General features: G+C 44.5%; 3 protein-coding genes across 6 annotated transcripts; 2 read left to right on the plus strand and 1 right to left on the minus strand.

The window, feature by feature from the left end:
* The first annotated feature begins 409 nt into the window (after positions 1-409).
* inip (ints3 and nabp interacting protein) lies at positions 410-2633 on the plus strand. The gene is made up of 4 exons (XM_056432253.1): positions 410-713; positions 1143-1224; positions 1337-1424; positions 2091-2633. The coding sequence occupies exons 1-4, from the start codon at positions 689-691 to the stop codon at positions 2190-2192; spliced, it is 297 nt and encodes a 98-aa protein (XP_056288228.1). The 5' UTR covers positions 410-688; the 3' UTR covers positions 2193-2633.
* Positions 2634-3224: 591 nt separating this feature from the next.
* LOC130205103 (uncharacterized) lies at positions 3225-7823 on the minus strand. Of its 4 annotated transcripts, none has more exons than XM_056432252.1 (6): positions 7583-7823; positions 6641-6949; positions 5628-6087; positions 4912-5085; positions 4349-4537; positions 3225-4209 (listed from the first exon to the last, which is right to left on the minus strand). In XM_056432252.1, the coding sequence occupies exons 2-6, from the start codon at positions 6938-6940 to the stop codon at positions 3893-3895; spliced, it is 1440 nt and encodes a 479-aa protein (XP_056288227.1). In that variant the 5' UTR covers positions 6941-6949; positions 7583-7823; the 3' UTR covers positions 3225-3892. The 4 variants fall into 4 exon arrangements, with proteins under 4 accessions (XP_056288227.1, XP_056288225.1, XP_056288226.1 ...); XM_056432250.1 differs by having other exon boundaries at positions 7567-7823; XM_056432251.1 differs by having other exon boundaries at positions 7373-7823.
* Positions 7824-8139: 316 nt separating this feature from the next.
* Positions 8140-17785, plus strand: LOC130205102 (sorting nexin-18-like). The gene is made up of 4 exons (XM_056432247.1): positions 8140-10185; positions 10707-11000; positions 11903-12285; positions 15545-17785. The coding sequence occupies exons 1-4, from the start codon at positions 9401-9403 to the stop codon at positions 15769-15771; spliced, it is 1689 nt and encodes a 562-aa protein (XP_056288222.1). The 5' UTR covers positions 8140-9400; the 3' UTR covers positions 15772-17785.
* Positions 17786-18128: the final 343 nt, after the last annotated feature.

Below are 18128 nucleotides of genomic sequence, written 5' to 3' on the forward strand. Positions count from 1 at the left end.
CGCGCAAACTCACTAAAGATAGTGAGATGTGGTTAAAAGTCCAGGAAAAAAATGCTATCAACTGGTCCTTAAATTAGGCAAAATTGAACATTTATACTCAAATGTGTTCATATTGTAAAGTACAGGTGTAAAATGTTGGATACTTTGGACTAATAGTTATTGATGCTTTTTCATTTTTAGATTTATAATTCAATTCTGTGCATATTTTGAACCTCAGTAGGGCCCCATATGATTAATTGATCAATTTAAGTTATTTTTAGATAAATATACTTTTATCATGTATTTTCACGAGTCTTTCGTGCTGTTTCATTGGTTCCTTTGTATCCCCCTTTTGATAACCGGAAATAGAAGAGAGTGACACCTCTTCGTTTTTTACAACTATCTAACCGATCCATCCCACAAACCCGGTTCTTGTTTTCAAGAAGTACAATGCGACTCATTACCCGTACATAAGCAAGAGTTTTATCGTTATTTTAAACTTTAAGTTAACGTTATTGTTACAACAGCAAGTACTGTGTAGTTTATCCAGCTCCAGTTTAAGGGATATTACCCAGGGGGACTTTTATTGTTGTCCGTTATCCACCAGTGCAACATTAGCTGGGTGGAAAGAAACACACACATAAAACGTGAACCATTAACGCTAGCTGTAGTTCGTTATTTTGACCTGCATCTCGCTACCTGCGCAGACATGGCTACTAATCCTCCAGGACAAGGTAATTGGTTTGTTTCGGGACAATCGTTTTAATATTCAGGTCTTTATCGCGCTGTGACTCCAGGGGCGTAGCTACGAATTCTGCCCCCCAGAAACCTTTAGCTCTGGTTCCCCTTGAGGACAAATGGCTGACTTAATTCTCTTTCAGCTTCTATACATTAGTTTCCCTCCAACATAAAAAGCATAACATCTGAAAGAAAGTCTATATGTTTAGAAGTCTGGAAATGATCCACCTGTGCTTAGTTTTACTCATATGTCATCTCCTGTCACTTCATACAGGACAATACATAACATGTATATATGTATTTATTCTTATTGCTCTAACTGGTGCCTGTCTTCAGATGTATACAGCAAGGTTAGCTGAAGTATGTTGTTCCATCCCTCTGTCTCCCCTTACTGTATTTGTCTCTTTCTGTCTTTCTCCATCCAGCCTTCCCAAACAAGACGCGCGTGGCGATCCTGGCCGAGCTGGAGAAGGAGAGGAGACGGCTTTTGAGCACTCCTGGAGCGAGGTAGGGATAGTATCCAGCCATGGAGGCTCCGTTCATTTCATGGAGGCATTCCATATCCATAGTATATCAATATTACATTTTATTTATTTATTTCCTCCATCTCATTCCGTAGCATTTCGCTATCCAGACCGAGTCTAAAGGACTTCAGGGACAACGCAGAACAGCAGCACATCGCTGCCCAGCAGAAAGCTGCCCTACAGGTGGGACAGAGCAACACAAACCACATCTTTATGTTCTTTTACACATGTTTTACTACAAACTATCAATACTTCAGTTGCTCGTCTTATGTTATCTTATTCAAATAATAATCGTGCATATAGTTTTTGAGTAAATCTCCAGTTAGGTTTTCATTCAGTGTCGCTGACTTCCTTTGTTTGCCGTCATTGTTTTTCCGACGGATTTCGAAAGTTCATTCTGGAGTTTCTGACTGATGCAGGATGCATTTTGGAGGACCCCTGTACCGAGAGTCATTGTTGAATACCAGCTTAATACCCGCCACTGGCTTGAATAGAGGTCTGAAATTCATTATTTAATAGAGAGGTTTCTTGGCAAGACTACAAGAAACATCTCACAGAAATATAAAGAGGCCTGATAGTCACTGCACGGTTGTTGGTGCATCAAACCTCGTGTTTTAATGTGGCGTGAAAGTCTCTGGAATCATTTTGCCCGAGACTACAGGGTGGTTAGCTTAGCTTAGCATATACACTGGAAATGAGGGACACATCTAGCCTAGCTCTGTCCAAAAGGAAACAAAATCAAGCTGCAAGCACCTCTTTGACTGAACTGGTGCATTCATAGCATTATAAAAATTGTGAGTTTGGTCGTTATTAATTTAAACCTTTGCCTGACTGTGTCTTCTCTTGCAGCATGCACACACGCACTCATCAGGCTTCTTCATCACTCAGGACTCCTCGTTCGGGAACCTCATCCTCCCCGTCATCCCCCGCCTGGAGCCCACTGAGTCTTGACCTTTTTACCCTTCATCATCCTCCTCCTCCTCCTCCTGTTGCCCGGTGTGACACAGAGCATTCGAACGGCACACAGTGCACACCCGACCCGCGTGTCTCCCACGGACCCTCTTTTAAGTCTTTGATTCATGGACAGTTGTTTGACGTGTCGTAAGCAATCTCAGGGAGTCGGTCACTTTTCTTTTTTTAAATTACATTTTCCAGGCCAACAAGCTGGCGGTTGGATTTAGGAAAAGCTCTCTGAGAAATCGGAAGAAGGTTCCAGACAGCTGTGAAACATCCGGTGGAGTTGTGCGGGGGGACGAAGACATCACAGTCATGCTGTACATGCCATCCTGCTGTTGCCTTTCACCGCACCGATCCATGAAACGCACATTTGGTCAGGGTTTTTATATAAATGGATTTGTGTCAATATTTGGACAATAAAATTGTTACATTCAATTGTAGATATATATATATGTATATAATTTCAGTTTTTATTTTTGCAAGTATAAAACTATAATGGGCACTCGGTAGAGCGCATATCACAAGATAGGGCATTGAATTATGAACATTTTGGCATTAGTTGCATGCCAATTGGATATAAATGGTAAAAATATGTTGACCTTTTCATGACCTTTGACCCGATCAAACCCAAAATCTAATCAAATCGTCCCCAGATATTAACCAATCATCCCACCAAATTTAATGCGACTCAAGAAGATTTTGACCTTCTTCATGACCATGACCTTTGACCCGATCGATCCCAAAATCTAATCAAATGGTCCCCGGATAATATCCAATCATCCCACCAAATTTCATGTGATTCGGTTTAATACTTTTTTACTTATGCGAATAACACGCATACAAATAAATAAATACACGGCGATCAAAACATTACCTTCTGCTTTTTCAATGCAAAGGAAAAGAGGGGTTAGAGGCATACATGGTCTATAGAGATGTTCACATTGTAGGATTTAACAGTAGTCCTGATTTTTCACTCACTTCAGTTTTTATCTTTTCTAAAACAAAGACGTGCTTCACTTCATAACATTCACTGTTGTTGGTGGATTTATTGTAAAACGGTTTGGCAGACCACAAAACCAATGCAACATGTTTAAAAAAACCACATCGAGTCACTGACCCTCAGAATACTTAAAAATCGATTTATTCATCAGACTATTTACTGGAACATCAAAAGTCCAGCCATTTCATAAAGTGATATGAGAAACTGGTTTATTCTGTGGTGGTCACTCAAACACTTAATGAAACGACTCGACTACAGACAGACTGAACACAAGACCACTCCTGTCGGTATTTCCAAGACCCTACTTTGCCACGACGACACAGACTCACAAGGTGAAAACGATTCCAGCTTCGCTGTGGCGGCTGGTAAAAATCACACACACACACAAACTTTATGTGTCTGGTTCCATTTCTTTCCACCTCAGAAGGTGAGGCCAATCCATTGGCCAGCAGGCGCCCACAGAGGCAGACATGTAGCCAGAAGGTAATGTTATGTAATGCAGCCACACAATGATTAGACGGACACAGGATTGTGAAAAGGAAGATTAAAAACAACCGTGTGATAAAATCCCTGGAATAAGTTGAGGACCACAGACTCAGGCAGTGTCGTAACTAACAGAGAAATTAAAGCTTCCAAATGGTGCGCTTTCTTGTTATACGTAGGTGTACAACAAGAATGCGCCGTGGCCTCTGATTCAGTCCGTGCGGTTTGACACGATGGGCAGAAGATCGCCGTGCCCCTTCATGATTTTGATCTTGGCCTTCGTGTTGTCATCCATGGCCTGTCGGCAGCGGTGGGCGTAATGCGCCAGCGTTTCCCCTTTCTCGTCCCACGGCGCCATGGCGTGAAACACCTCGGGAGCGGCCAGACTGAGCTCAGCTATGGACGCCGTGCGGGAAATTGTGTTGCGGTCCACGCCGACCCGGTCAAAGGCCACCTTCATGGAGACACTGCTGCGGAACTCCTCCAGGGCCGCCATGTAGCGCGCTATTACGCCCGCCACGTTTTTCACTGGGGAGGAGAGACACATCAGTATATGTAAAAAGGAAAATGAATGGCGTATTTAGGATCAATAATTCCTTCTGCTCTATGGGCGCTTATAACCACGGTATGACAGTGGTTATTACTCCCTGTCGGGTCATGTCCTTACTCCGAACGCGGGTGGTTTCTCCGTCCCGGCTCCATTTGTTCTTGTGGGTCCGGTGGTCCAGAGGGTGGAGCTCCATTTCCTCACATGAGTCAAAGATGATCGGGGAATCGTCCCCGACCACATCGTCAGAACAGGACATGTGTGAACTCCCCGGCTCCATCGGATTAGAGCAATAAGGCCACCTCTTCTCTAGTCTCCCAAAAAGAAAAATGGAAACTCTGAATTTGGCTTAAAATACAAATAAAAAGTAATACAGTGCGGCAATATGAACATTTTGGCGACAATAGTTAAAAGTAATAGTTAGAAAATATTTTTACAATGGCGTTTTCCTTTTTTATTTGATTGTCGACGTTTATCAATTTACTGATGATTTATTTTACGACTGCAGTTATCGTCAGTCCTATTTTTCTTACTGTTTATGTTTAATTTAATAATATTTGAGGCACTTGTAATTTAAATTTTCCACGGCAGATACGATGCACGAACAAATGTTATCTCATGCAAAAGTGTCAACAAGCGGTCCAGCTGCCGCTGAACAGCTGGGTTTCCAAACCAAACTCTACCTGGCCGCATTTTGTCTTGCAGGAAGTCACAGATGACATCTGCTTTCTTCCCGAGTTCCTTCTGCAGCATCTCTTTGTCCTGCTTCAGACCGGAGATGATCTCCGTCATCTGCTGGTTGCGGCTGCGCTCGGCACGAAGTAACGCGTGCAGGTTCTCCAGCTCATTCTGCTCCCCTAAAGATTCACACCAAAAGAGACAACAGTCAGAAACAGGAAGTCAGACAGTTGGACACAAGCGCAGATAAACATTTGGTAAAAAACTCTTTCACGTTTTGTTTGGCATCTTTAAAGAATACAGTCTGTTAACAATATTAATATATTATTGTGTCTTAACTTATTTCAAATTAAAGCTGGGCTCGTTTTTGTTGTTGCATTGTTGTGCAAAAATGCCATAAAACTCTTTCAGCATATTGCATCACAATTTCTTTCCTTCGCTGATATTGTCACTCTCTTTTTGATAAGTTTGTCTTCTAGTTGTTCTTGATTTACAAAATGCTGAGAGGTAATTATGGATTTTATTGCCCAACGTGCAGTCAAATGCAGCCGTATAACATTCGCGTTTCCTTTTATCACAGAGAAGCATTCCCAAGATTCTCACTGCATTTTAAGAGGGCGCACTAATGGGAACATTAATGTGCCTCCGACTGACACCCAAAACAAATCCAATCGCAACATGTCGGCTCTGCCACTGCAGGTCTTCTCACAACCAGCTGTACCTGCAGACTTCCCTGTGGTCTCCGTCGTGTCGCTGCCTCCTCCCAGCAGCTCCATCTCTGGGTCCTCTAATCTCTCCCAACTCAGATGCTGTCCATGCAGTGTTTGAGGGCCCCGCGGGGGGGCCTTTTTGGGCAGTGTGTGCGGGATTTGAGTGTGTGTGTTCGGGGCCCGACAAGCCTGCGACACATTGCCAGCGTCCGTCACTGCTGGCCCCGTGCCTGCCGCGGTGGCGACAGCGTCGTGATCCTCCGGCGAGGTCACTTCTTGCTTGACCTTCTTCCTGTTTACTGCTCGCCCTGGAGTCCCGCCTCTTTTCCTGGATGACCGGGGCTCGTAGTCACCGTCTTCGTCCGTGGCTGACGAATCAAACCCATCGTTGTCAAACAGCCAGCTGCTGAACTCCTCCCCCTCGGATGCTGCTTCGTTATAGCAGAGGTCACATGACGCCCTCGCTGTCACCTGGGAGGGAATAGATGAGGAATTCAAAGTTAAAGGCGTAATCTCCACGTGACGCCAACAGGGTTTAATCAACACCACCTGCTCAGTGCAGGTGGAGTATGGAACGTCAACAGGGACGTTGCACCAAGAACAGCTGTACAATGTCTTCTGTGGCTTGGGATGAGCTTTTTACTGGTAGTTTGAAAAAAGACACTTAGGTAGATTGCAAATAAAAACTCAATCAATCATATTATCTCTGCAACTGAATGGTCCACACAGATGTATCCAGAAACTGATTTCTGGTGAACAATGTAGAAACTAGAAGCAAAGACCACTGCCTCGTTTAGATGCTCCAACCGGGGAACCTTTAACAAGCCAGTCTAAAGGGTATGAGCGTCATCGCTGTTATTAACATTGTATGAATTGTGTAATTATATGTATAAATGAATCTATATCCAGTTGAACATGTGGATTGTACTATTGAAACTGCATTTGTATATATTGAAGTATTAATCTCTTAATATCTCAAATAAAGACAAAAACACAGACAAAGTACCTAAAATCACAGCTTTACCTTGTTGGACCGGCGCCCTCCATCTAGCCTTTCCGGGCCCTGGCTGGTATTTGCTGAGCCTCTACAGCCGTTGCCGTGGTCACTGAGGGGCCAGCGGTAGGAGTGTCCAGCGGCACAACCCCACCTTGCAACAGGGACACTGCTACCGTGGAGACCCAGTTCAGGCATCAGCACATTACCATGGGAACCACAGGTGAGCTGCTGCAGGCTGGGGATGAGGCTGCAGATGGTTCCGTGGCTGTGAGCCCAGCGGACCAGTTTACGGAGACCGTCAGGGGTGGTCTGAACCGGGTCGGACATGTTGTAAACCTGGAGGAGAGAGAGAGGAAAGTGTCTGCAGCTCTCAGCCATCGATGGATCATTGTGTAGCTGTTGTTAAGGCTGATAAAAGTTAAAACCCTGGATCAAGGTTTACCATTTTGATACTAATGAGATCTTATTTATACAATAAACGATTTAAGATTTGATTTTCAACTGGATCACTTTTTATACCAGAAACGCTTTTAGATCAGTTCACCATCTTTAATGTCCAGTCTTTAAAATGTAAAAGATTGGAGGTACACATCATGTCGTGATGGGGAAAAAAGCCTCACATTATTATATTTGGGAGACTGGAACCAACAAATGCTTGGCATAAACCTTAGCAATAAATAATAATAATAGAAACTTTATAACACATAAGCGATGTTTAAAATGGTGCCAAAGAATTAAAAAGAGAGAGAGAGAGCCCACCTCTCTATCGCCTCACGGAACAACAACACACCGCTGGAGAAGTGACTCCGACGGGCAACTTTTACATTTCGCTTCAACTCCAATGAAACCAACATCGGGGACAAGCGGACATGTTGTTGGTCATCAGTCATCACGTCTTCCCGCGAGCAAACACCACAAGTAATCAGCACAAGAACAAAGCGACATTTACTTACCATGTCTTATATTTACCTTTCTTTTTAAATACTACTAATTAAAACATTCCCGGACTCATAACCACGTCTTTGCTTATTCCACACGCGTCGGCGAGACGACTAACAATTATGTTACGCAGCACATAGTGGTCGATTAATTATAATGAGTATCACATAAGATTTACAGCGTGTTTAATTATTACATTCTTTGTCTGGAAGAAAATATGTGTGACCGGAATCCAACGGGAAAGTCGCGTTACTGCCAACTAGCGGTCTGGAGGAGGAACTGCTGTCTCCGTTCCCGTTTCATTACACTGACCTCTAGTGGCCTGGGTAGGTCAACCCACAATATTATATTATCTTATATTACATTACATTACATTATATTATATTAAATTACATCATTTCATATTAAATTAAATTATATTATATTACATTATATCATAACATATTAAATTATATTATATTGTATTACATTACATTATATCATATTTAATTTAATTAGATTCTATTATCTTATCCTACATTATATTATATTAAATTATATTACAATAAATTATAATATATTCAAATGTTCAGTTTTCATACAGTCCTGTGCATATTGTGGAGCAAACGAGTAATACAATGCAATAGTAATTAAAACATAATAATAGCATGTGTCGCAAACAAATGGAGAAAGTATTCGTAGGCGTAGTATGTTTGTGTTTATTGTAACTTGCATTAGTAGCCTATCCCATTCCCAGGTTTTTTGATAAGGGCGAGGAGCGGATGTGCTTTTCAGAATGTCAAATTAGTTTACTGAAATGTGGTGAGAACCAAAAACATATGAGACACAAATAAACAGATAGCAAACCTGATGATGTTCACCTTACTGGAGGAGAAGTGATAGAGAAGGAAAACAATCTAATTACAAACATTGTGTAATTAGCATATTCCATTTTCCATCCACTGTAGCTTATTAGCAGTGCAATAAAAGTGTGTTTTCTTTATTTAAGTTACATTCTGCTGTTCAATTGCGAGACAATACACGACGTAATACATACGTGCATTTGGGTAATGTAGTATACATATGTACATATAAACAAACACGTTTTTGTGAAATCCTGAGAGGATTGCATTGAATAAAAAAGCCTCTAAATATGATATGACCAATAGTCATATCGATGGCCGATGTATTTGGAGTCACATGCAGACAGAGAGGATGACGCAGACTGCGTAACAGCAGCACTCAAATGACGGAGCGATGTGGGTTTTATTTCCATGTATGAATTCAGAGACTTGACTGAACTTGCTGCTGGCTCCACCCTCCGTTAGTCTCCTACGTGTTAGAACGGTTGCCTCCAACTAACGAGCATCTCGGGGAAAACAGGGTGGGGGAAAAAAGAATTCCCCCCGGTTCTCATCTGGAGGAATAAAGCCGCTTCACGGCCGCCGCAACTTCGTCAACTTTAAACTCTCAACGGCATCCTACATTGCGGAGAGAAAACAGCCCAAAGAGACAGCTTTCCTCTGCGTTCTCCGCCTCGGATTAAGTTCTGCACGGAAACAAATGATATCTGAGAGGAGCGGAGAGAGGAGGTGGGTGTCGGGTACAAGCCCGAGTGTTTGTTCTGTTACGCACGGTTCTCCGATAGAAGCGTGTTTGGGTTTGGACAACAAGTGGGAAAAGTAGTCCCAATTGTTTCTGCCGCTGCGTGATCTAAATCCCCCGCATATATATATATATATATATATCTGGGGATTTTTAAAGATTTAATCCCGGGTTTGGGAGGGGAGGGGGGGGGGGAGGAGAAGGTTAAATAAAGAAAACATTCTTGCTCCAACAAAAAACGCAAATCATAATTGTGCTAGAGTTATGGCGTTAAAGGCCAGAGTGTTGTACGACTTCCACTCTGAAAACCCAGGGGAGATCTCCATAACAGAGAAGGAGCTGGTGACTCTCTTCAGCGAGGAGGAGCTGGATGGCTGGCTGGAGGGGGAGAACAGCAGGGGGGAGGCTGGCCTCTTCCCTGCCTCCTATGTGGAGATCCTCAGAGACCACATCACCTCCAACACCAACAATAACGGCCTGTCCTCGCCCAAAATCAAAGTCCCGTCGCCCACCCAAACCTCCCAAACCTCCCACGTCTCCCACGCCTCCCCAGACGCCCAGTCCCAGAGAGGACTCGGGGCCGGCAGCGGGGGCAGCGGCGGAGGCAGCTTCCACACCAGCCAGGGCAGTGATGACGACTGGGACGACGACTGGGACGACAGCTCTCCTGCGGTCGATGCGTCCCAGGGTCTCGGCAGAGCGCCCCCCTTGTACCCGGTGACCACCTCCCTGCCCGGGCGGCGCGAGAGCACCCAGCAGCATCAGCAAGCCAAGAGCTCGGCAACAGTGGGGAGGAACCTCAACAGGTTCTCCACCTTTGTCAAGTCTGGTGGGGAGGCCTTCCTGCTCGGGGAGGCCTCTGCGTTCGTGAAGGACGGGGACAGTATCTGCTTGGTGATGGGGATGCATGGACCCGAGTGGCAGGAGGACCCGTACCCGTTCATGTGCACCATCGACGACCCCACCAAGCAGACCAAGTTCAAAGGCATGAAGAGCTACATGTCCTACGGCCTGACCCCGACGCACACCAACGTACAAGTCAACCGCAGGTACAGGCCGGCTTCCTGCTTCTCTGACTCCTCCTCTTCCCTCTCTGGGGTTTCCAAACATATTTCTTCACCGGATCCCTCCCGGCCCCCATACACTTAAAGATGAATGCTTCTTTGGCTGTTCCTGTGGCCACAATTGTTGCCACAAAATTGCAAAAACAGCAATGACTCTGGAGTCCTCATCTCCTCTTTCCTTTCTGAGATCCCCTCTGCACCTTTCACATTGTTTCCCTGTCAGTAGGTCTGTCATTACAAGTCAACACATACTCCCTTACACTTCAGTTTCCACATGGTCCTGACTCCTGCTGGTTGTGGGGCAGGGGAACGGAGGGGTGAAGTCCTGACAGTTGCTCCCCTTGCATCCATCCTACTTTTTCACTCCTTCTAACTACCTCTTCTTCCTGCCGTTGACCTCACTTCCGTATCTCGCTCGCTCCGATAATCCAAACCTTCTCATCCACTCGAAATATCCCCAGACAAAAAAATCTTCCCACCTGTCTCGTCTTGCCTCGTCCCCGCAGGTACAAGCACTTCGACTGGCTGTACGCTCGGCTTGTGGAGCGCTTCCCGGTCATCTCAGTCCCCCACCTGCCGGAGAAGCAGGCCACGGGCCGCTTCGAGGAGGACTTCATCTCTAAACGGAGGAAGGGACTGATCTGGTGGATGAACCACATGACCAGCCACCCGGTGCTGGCACGCTGCGACGTTTTCCAGCATTTCCTGACGTGCGGGGTGGACGAGAAGGCCTGGAAACAGGGCAAGAGGAAGGCAGAGAGGGACCAGCTGGTTGGCTCCAATTTCTTCCTAACAATCAGGTAGGAGGCTGGGTTATGTTTTTATTACATGCTCATAAAAAAGCATCGAGCACTCAACCGAACAAGCCTGTGATTTTCTTGACATTTAAATACACTGATGATGTCAGACATTCGCAGTCCGAGAACAAGGGCTTCATTCTAGGGTCACTATTTTCCGACAGCATTCCACAATCTTACAACATCCATTGTTAAAGAGGCGTAGAGAGCGTTTATCTACACCGATAGGAGCAGGAAATAGACCACAATGCAATCCGGTTTTCAATGAGGCCCAGGGACCTGACCTGCTTTACATGATAAACTATCACTGCACTGAATGTATCATGTTACAGACCAGACACTGGAGATTGTGAAGGGAATTCTGGGAAATGTAGAAAATCAGTAGCTAAGAACAGTCTGGTAGATTTAAGAAATGATAGTTTACCAAAACCGTACATTACAGCATTTAACACTATGTTACAGACTGTGCAACTGTATGGTGTACTGGTGGTGGACAAAATAACAGGAACTGTTGGGGAAGTTTATAATTTGGGTTCATAGTGTGTCAAAGATCAATGAAATATTTGGAGGTGCTGGGATACAGTTCAATATTGTGTCAGATGTTTCTGTTATTTTGTCTACCAATATGAAGTGGAGGATATTTGCCCTTGAACAAGACGCTGTTATCAGTTCTCCTTGTTTAAACTCTGCTTTAATGGAAAGCAATTAATCCTTGGAGGAGGAGGAGGAGGAGGAGGAGGGGGGGGGGTGTTGGCCTGATAGTGAGGCCGAGATAAGTAGAACACATGAATACTAAATAAAGATGATGTAACGCTTCAATAAAAAAATGTAAACTAATCATAAAGGACATTCAGAATGAAGCCACAAGGTCTAAAATGGCGGCGACTTGTCATTCCTGTCTGCAGCACGCCTGCTGTCCCGCTGGACCTCCAGGAAGTAGAGAGCAAGATCGAAGGCTTCAAGAGCTTCACCAAGAGGATGGACGAGAACATCGTGGTCGTGAACACCGCCATCAGCGAGTTCGCTCGCAAGCAGATGACGGGGTTTAAGAAGGAGTACCAGAAAGTCGGACAGTCCTTCGCACTCCTTGGGCAGGCGTTCGAGCTGGACCAGCAGACCTACTCGGCGGGCCTGAACAGAGCCATCGCCTACACCGGCGAGGCCTATGAGACGGTGGGAGAGTATTTCGCTGAGCAGCCGCGCAAGGACCTGGCTCCCATTTCTGACCTGCTGGACCTCTACAGAGGACACCTGGCCAACTTCCCTGACATCATCCATGTGCAGAAAGGTGAGAACGTGTTTTGTGTGAACACAGTGAGCTCATTTTGCAGCCTGTTTCTTTTTGCTGTCTTGCAGCCTGAGCTCTTCAACATACCTACGGCGCCACTCGGGCTTTTGGAGTGGGTTGTAAGTGCCAAACATGTCATAGACTGGGGTCGAAAAAAAGGAAATTGTCGGAAGATACTTGCAAGACATTAGACAGATGCCTGGCGTGGCATACGTCTCTTCACAGGGAGGTCAGAGGTCAAGGCGTAGCTTCAAATGGAGCTGTTGGGGCCAGAGTGGTCAGGGCTCTGGCCCATGGATGCCTCCGCAGGGCAGAGAGTTTTCAACCCACGGAGGATTCATTCCTCTCGCTCTCAGCTTTCATGCGGCAGGCAGGCTGTACAATCTCTTCTGAAACAAGACACTCTGAGATTTATTTACTTTTTACTTTTGAGAAATCATTTGTTACGTTTCCAAAAGCAATCCAGCCTGCAGCCGGCTTGTGTATTAATCATTTCAATCACGCACACACACACACACACACACACACACACACACACACACACACACACACACACACAGAGCGAGATTCAGACTAGTTTCAACATCTGTTTTTCGTTTACCCGACCGTCTATCTGGGTTGGAAACTGAAACCCGTACGTCGCCAGACAATTGTACTGCTCTGGTACTGAGAGCCTGCACTCGCTCACAGACACACACGCACACACACACACACACACACACACACACACACAGACGTGTACAAAGGACTCGCAGAGGAGCTGGCTTGTTAGTTCGTTCCCTGCAGGTTGGGAGGAGGGAGTCACTCCTGGCACGCAAAGTCCTGACGTTTGCCAAACCTAAAGGCAGTGTTTCTATAGACCGCTGAGCTCTGTTCTCTTGACACAATCGGAGCCTCGGCTATGAAATACACAGCCTGAATCCCAAAGAGTCCCCGTGACTGACAGGAGTTCACCCACTTTCTGATTGAGAAGGAACACAATGTTTTAAAGAGCGTCGAAACTTCGGACAGCTTTGAGCATTTCCCTGCAAGACACCCTCACCCGATTATGGATTTTGAGTAATTACTTGTTATAGCTTGTTGTAAAATGTGAAATAAATAGGCGTATGTGTCTCTGTGGAGCGTGATCTGCTGATTTATAGACTATCTCATTTGAGTTGGAGACTTTCCGAGCTAGCGCTGCTGTCGACTAAAAGTCTGCAACACTGGGTCGGTTTATTTTCAAATATCTAGCGTGCTCATGCTTGTTTCTGCATTGTTACCGACCCAAGCTTTAACCAAACTCGTATTAAGGGGAACTCATTATAATGTCACCGGACATTTCATCATTTCTGCTTCCGTGGAACCTCATAGACAGCACTGTCATTATTCTCGGGTAGCACCATGGTTTTCACTTCTGGAAACTGTTTCTCGTGGTGCTTTCAGTAAAACAATTTAGACTCACGGTAAGAAGAGGAACAGGGGTCTTTCTTTCTTTTTTCAATGCAAGTTTATGAGCTGGACAGAGGGGCCTGGGCTTTTATCTCTCATGAACTGTGAGTAATCCACCAGTGCTTTTCACAGGAAACCTTTTTGTCTGCCCAGCAGTCGCTCATCAACACATTGCGAAGTCTGCACTTCAGCCACAGTTGTGAAATAACTACCTTGAACAAAAGAAGACTGGTTTGGCCACAGTTTCCATAACAGTTGGTGAATGATCCTCAAAAAAAATTTTGATCGTTTTTTTCTTTCTTTTTTCCTCACCAAGTAAAACTTTGCATTACATTCTTTGGAGTTACAAAAAAAATCCCTCCGCAGTTCTAATAACATCCATCTACGTCACATAGCGTTGATCATTTCTGCCATAACCACATAACAAAAGCATGGCAACATTGCGGCACATAAAAAACCCAGCTGCTGGGCTCTTGCGGTCGGACAGCTTTGTTGACCTAAATGCGCCCATACGGTATCATCCAACCTCTGTCTGCGAGGTCCAAAGGATACATCTGATTTGAATGAGCGGAGAGAATCTTGGGCCTCTTGTCCTGTGCTGCCCTGGGACTTCAGGAATGCAACATGGAGCAGGCTCAAGATTAGTTTCCCCTCCTCCTCTTTTCTTCTCCCTCTTTTGCTGCTTCAGTGATACAGCGAGTTCACGAGAAGGAGGGAAGAAGAAGATAAAGGAGGGAGAGGAGAAGAAGAAGAAGAAGAAAAAGAAAAAGAAGAAAAAGACAAACCACATACAGACACATGAATGTAATGCAGAAAAGTACTTGCAAATACTTAACAAGAAGAAGAAGAAGAAGAAGAAGAACCAGGACCAGAACCAGAGCATAACAAGTTTCCCACCAACCAACAGCACAAGAGTTCAGATTACAGCTCCGTAATCGCCTTGTTAGTGAGAAGCGCACTCGAGCAGCTCTGGTGTGTGTTTGTGTCATCCGAGAGAGAGAGAGAGAGATCTATGAAGAGAGGGCAACGGGGTCATGAATAAGAGCCGTGCCAGCCGACAATCCGGCTCATCATTTCCTCTCCATGCTGCCATGACAGAGCCGTGCTCTTGAGTTCCTCTTCATCCTTTCTTTTCTTTTTCATGCATCCAAAGTCTGCTGCTTCCCCTTTTGAAGGTTGAGTCACACTAAACGTACACATTCTGAGTCACGACTGGGCGCTGGATAACCTGGGGAAAGTTTGCAATAACCAGTTTGTTTCTGTTGTGTGAAAACAAAACGTCGTGCTACTCTCACTTGTAGTCTTTTTCCCTCGAGGTTGTGCTCGCTTGTTCCATCCCGTCTCCAGCTGCCGTCCGTTAACTTCTCTAACTCGACGTAGCAAAGGGTTGAGAAGTGAAACCTGTTCCCGCCGTTTACTGAACATATTCTAAGACACATGAGCATTGACTACAACATTATAACAAAGTTATCCCTTTATGACCTCAATACAGTCAAACAATGGCCTCCTTCGCATTATATAAAAGAATACGTTTTTCGGGGGGGTATTCTTTGTTGCTAAACAATCACTGAATCACCTGTCCTGCATCCAAATAGATGCTAAATGCTAAAAAAGCGCTCTGTCTGACCGCGTCCACTTATCTTGGGCTAGCATTAGTAAACTGTGGGCCTTTGACGCTGCTGCATGCTCATGTTTCAAAGGCTACGTGTCTTGTGGATTTACTTTTACCTCCAGTTTCAAAGTTGTCTCTCTACTTTGTGTACCAGCGACCCTTTCTCAGTCATCTCCCGTCTTCTCTTCCCCCATCTCCCCCTCTCCCCACCCCCAGGTGCACTGACCAAGGTCAAAGACTGTCCGAAGCAGGAAGGCGAGCTCCACGACCGCTGCAACATCATTTCCTGTGCCACGCTCGCAGAGATCCAGCACTTCCACCGCACGCGCGTACGGGACTTCCGCTCCCAGATGCAGCACCACCTCCGTGAGCAGATCGTCTTCTTCCAGAAGATCACGGCCAAGCTGGAGGATGCGCTTCAGAAATATGACGATGACCAGTAGGAAGGCGTGGGGAGAGAACAGAGGAGTTGGACTTCAAAGAGGGGAAGGGCTGGATCGAGGGTAGGTGGGGGGAGGGGCTTAACCCTTGTGTTGCCTTAGGGTCATTTTGACCCGAATCAATATTACACCCTCCCCCCGCCTATGGGTCATTTTGACCCGATTCAATGTTTCACCCTCCTGTTACCTTTATATTTACAAACATATTTTACCCTTTGGGTTCAATTTGACGCCAGCAATTAAAAACTCCAGAAAATTATTAGAATTAATATTGTTTTCCAAGTTTAAGTGTGAGGCATTTTATGTTTGTTTGTTGACTACCGAAAGAACACCGACATTAAACATTGAATGGGGTCAAATTAATCCTAAGGCGGGGGGAGGGTGTAATATTGATTCGGGTCAAAATGACCCTAAGGCAACACAAGGGTTAAAGAAAAGACCATTCATGGATTGATTGATGTGTTCTTCCTACATTATTGGAGAACATCTTAAGGTCCTTTAAGAGACAACCGTTTTTGATGCGGTGAATCCTGTGCCTGGTACAAGCATTGGAAGAAATATAGCACTCTTTAAAAATAAAAAAAAGAGCGAGCCACATCCACTCGACTGTGGAAAGACAACTTCTTGGATTCTCTTGACGGCCTTGATGAATGTACCAGAAACAGGGGATTTTGCTGACGCTCCAGGCGCATCTTGCAACTCAGCGGGACCGCGACAGATATTCAAAACAGCTGCTCTCAATGTGACGGGGCTGCCTCCCAATTTCCGGATACAGGCACGCCTCTTTACTGCCTCATGCACCGCTTTATGGAAACCTTCTGCTCTGGGACACGGTAACTCTCCAAATCACTGAAAACAGGATGTTTTCATGATTGAAAAACAGGACTTGATTTGAATGATTTCTTTTTTCTCTATATGCGTGTTTTTACTTGAATGACCTGTTCAGTATTGTGTTGATGGGCCGTGACTGTATGCAAGTGTTTGCTTGTGATTGAGGACAGAGGACGGACACATGGGTGTAATCTCTTCGAAAGGAGTTCAGTTGTTGGATTTCTTTACAGCTTGAAACGTGACCTACTTCTGATGTCCAACATCTGTCACAACTCGGATGCTGTCACATCTTTGCTATGTTAGAATTGATTCAGCGTTTTAGTCTTGCCAGACTTAAAACAATAACTGATCTCCGACTGATTTAAAATTTCGTGTCAGACTATCTTCTTGTCTTTGGAAGTAGCTCCACAGTTTAATTTTGTTGGGTTACTGCAGTCCTTTAGTTGTATACAACCCCAAGTCCACATCTGTCTTCCTGCTGTCCCTCAATCAGAGGAGCTCAGGTCAGGCTCAGGGTTCAGAAAACCTCAACGTGACGGATGTTTCTTAGCATTGAATATTTGAATCCAGATATTTCAGTTCAAAGCCACCACGTGGAGGTGTTTTCAGTGGTTCTAGCATATTTAAATTGTTTCCTGAGGGTATAGTCTTTCTCTATTATTCAAAAAAAGTTCAAAGACAATCTCGTTGCAATTCCATGTGTTTCTCTTCATTTTCATTCTGTCCTTTGTGGTACTAGCACTTGAGGGCGCCAAAGTTGGACATTTTCATATTCTGCATAGTAACTTTAATAATGATGGTTGCTCTTCTAAGTATGCTAACTTGCAACTCTAAAACATTCTTGTTAAACCTATACATAACCAACATAAGCACGCAGTACTGTATTTTGACAAGCTTAGGACCTGATGAAGATCATCAATATAAATTGATCATCCATTACATCTCTGAGATTACAGTATGTAGTGCTGTCAACTATATGCTCACATGGATAATTTATTGTCAAGGTTGTACTTCACACTCCTTTGCTTGGATTTTTACCTCACATGGTTTATAATAGGATTCACCAGGTAGGTTGTTTAGAGTGTTCTTCACAAGCACGTAATTCACTACAATGAAGTTGTTCTTTAACACTGTTTATGTAACATATTGGAACAGTATTTCAGTAAATAAATGAAAGTCAAACTTATGTTGATCATATATTTATAGTTTCACTTGACCTGTTCTCTGTCTTTTAAGTGGTCGTATCGTGAATATTAATGTTTTGCTTCAGGACATGTGTATACACACAGGTTTTGTTTTATGTGGTCAAAGCCAAACACTATTCAACAAAATCAGAAAACATCCTATGTTCTGAATATCACTCTTAATGTCTTTGTTAAGGCAGCTGCTCCATCATTTTCGATTTTAATTATTTAAATGAGGTCAGTTTGTCTATTATGAAACTAATCTTCATGTTGTGTGTTTTTAGTGCAAAGTCTTCCCCAAAAGAAGCTTGTTATCAGTATTTAGCCCTGCAGTCCCGCCGCTGA

The sequence above is a fragment of the Pseudoliparis swirei genome, chromosome 15, assembly GCF_029220125.1.
Source record: "Pseudoliparis swirei isolate HS2019 ecotype Mariana Trench chromosome 15, NWPU_hadal_v1, whole genome shotgun sequence".
Taxonomy (NCBI): domain Eukaryota; kingdom Metazoa; phylum Chordata; class Actinopteri; order Perciformes; family Liparidae; genus Pseudoliparis; species Pseudoliparis swirei.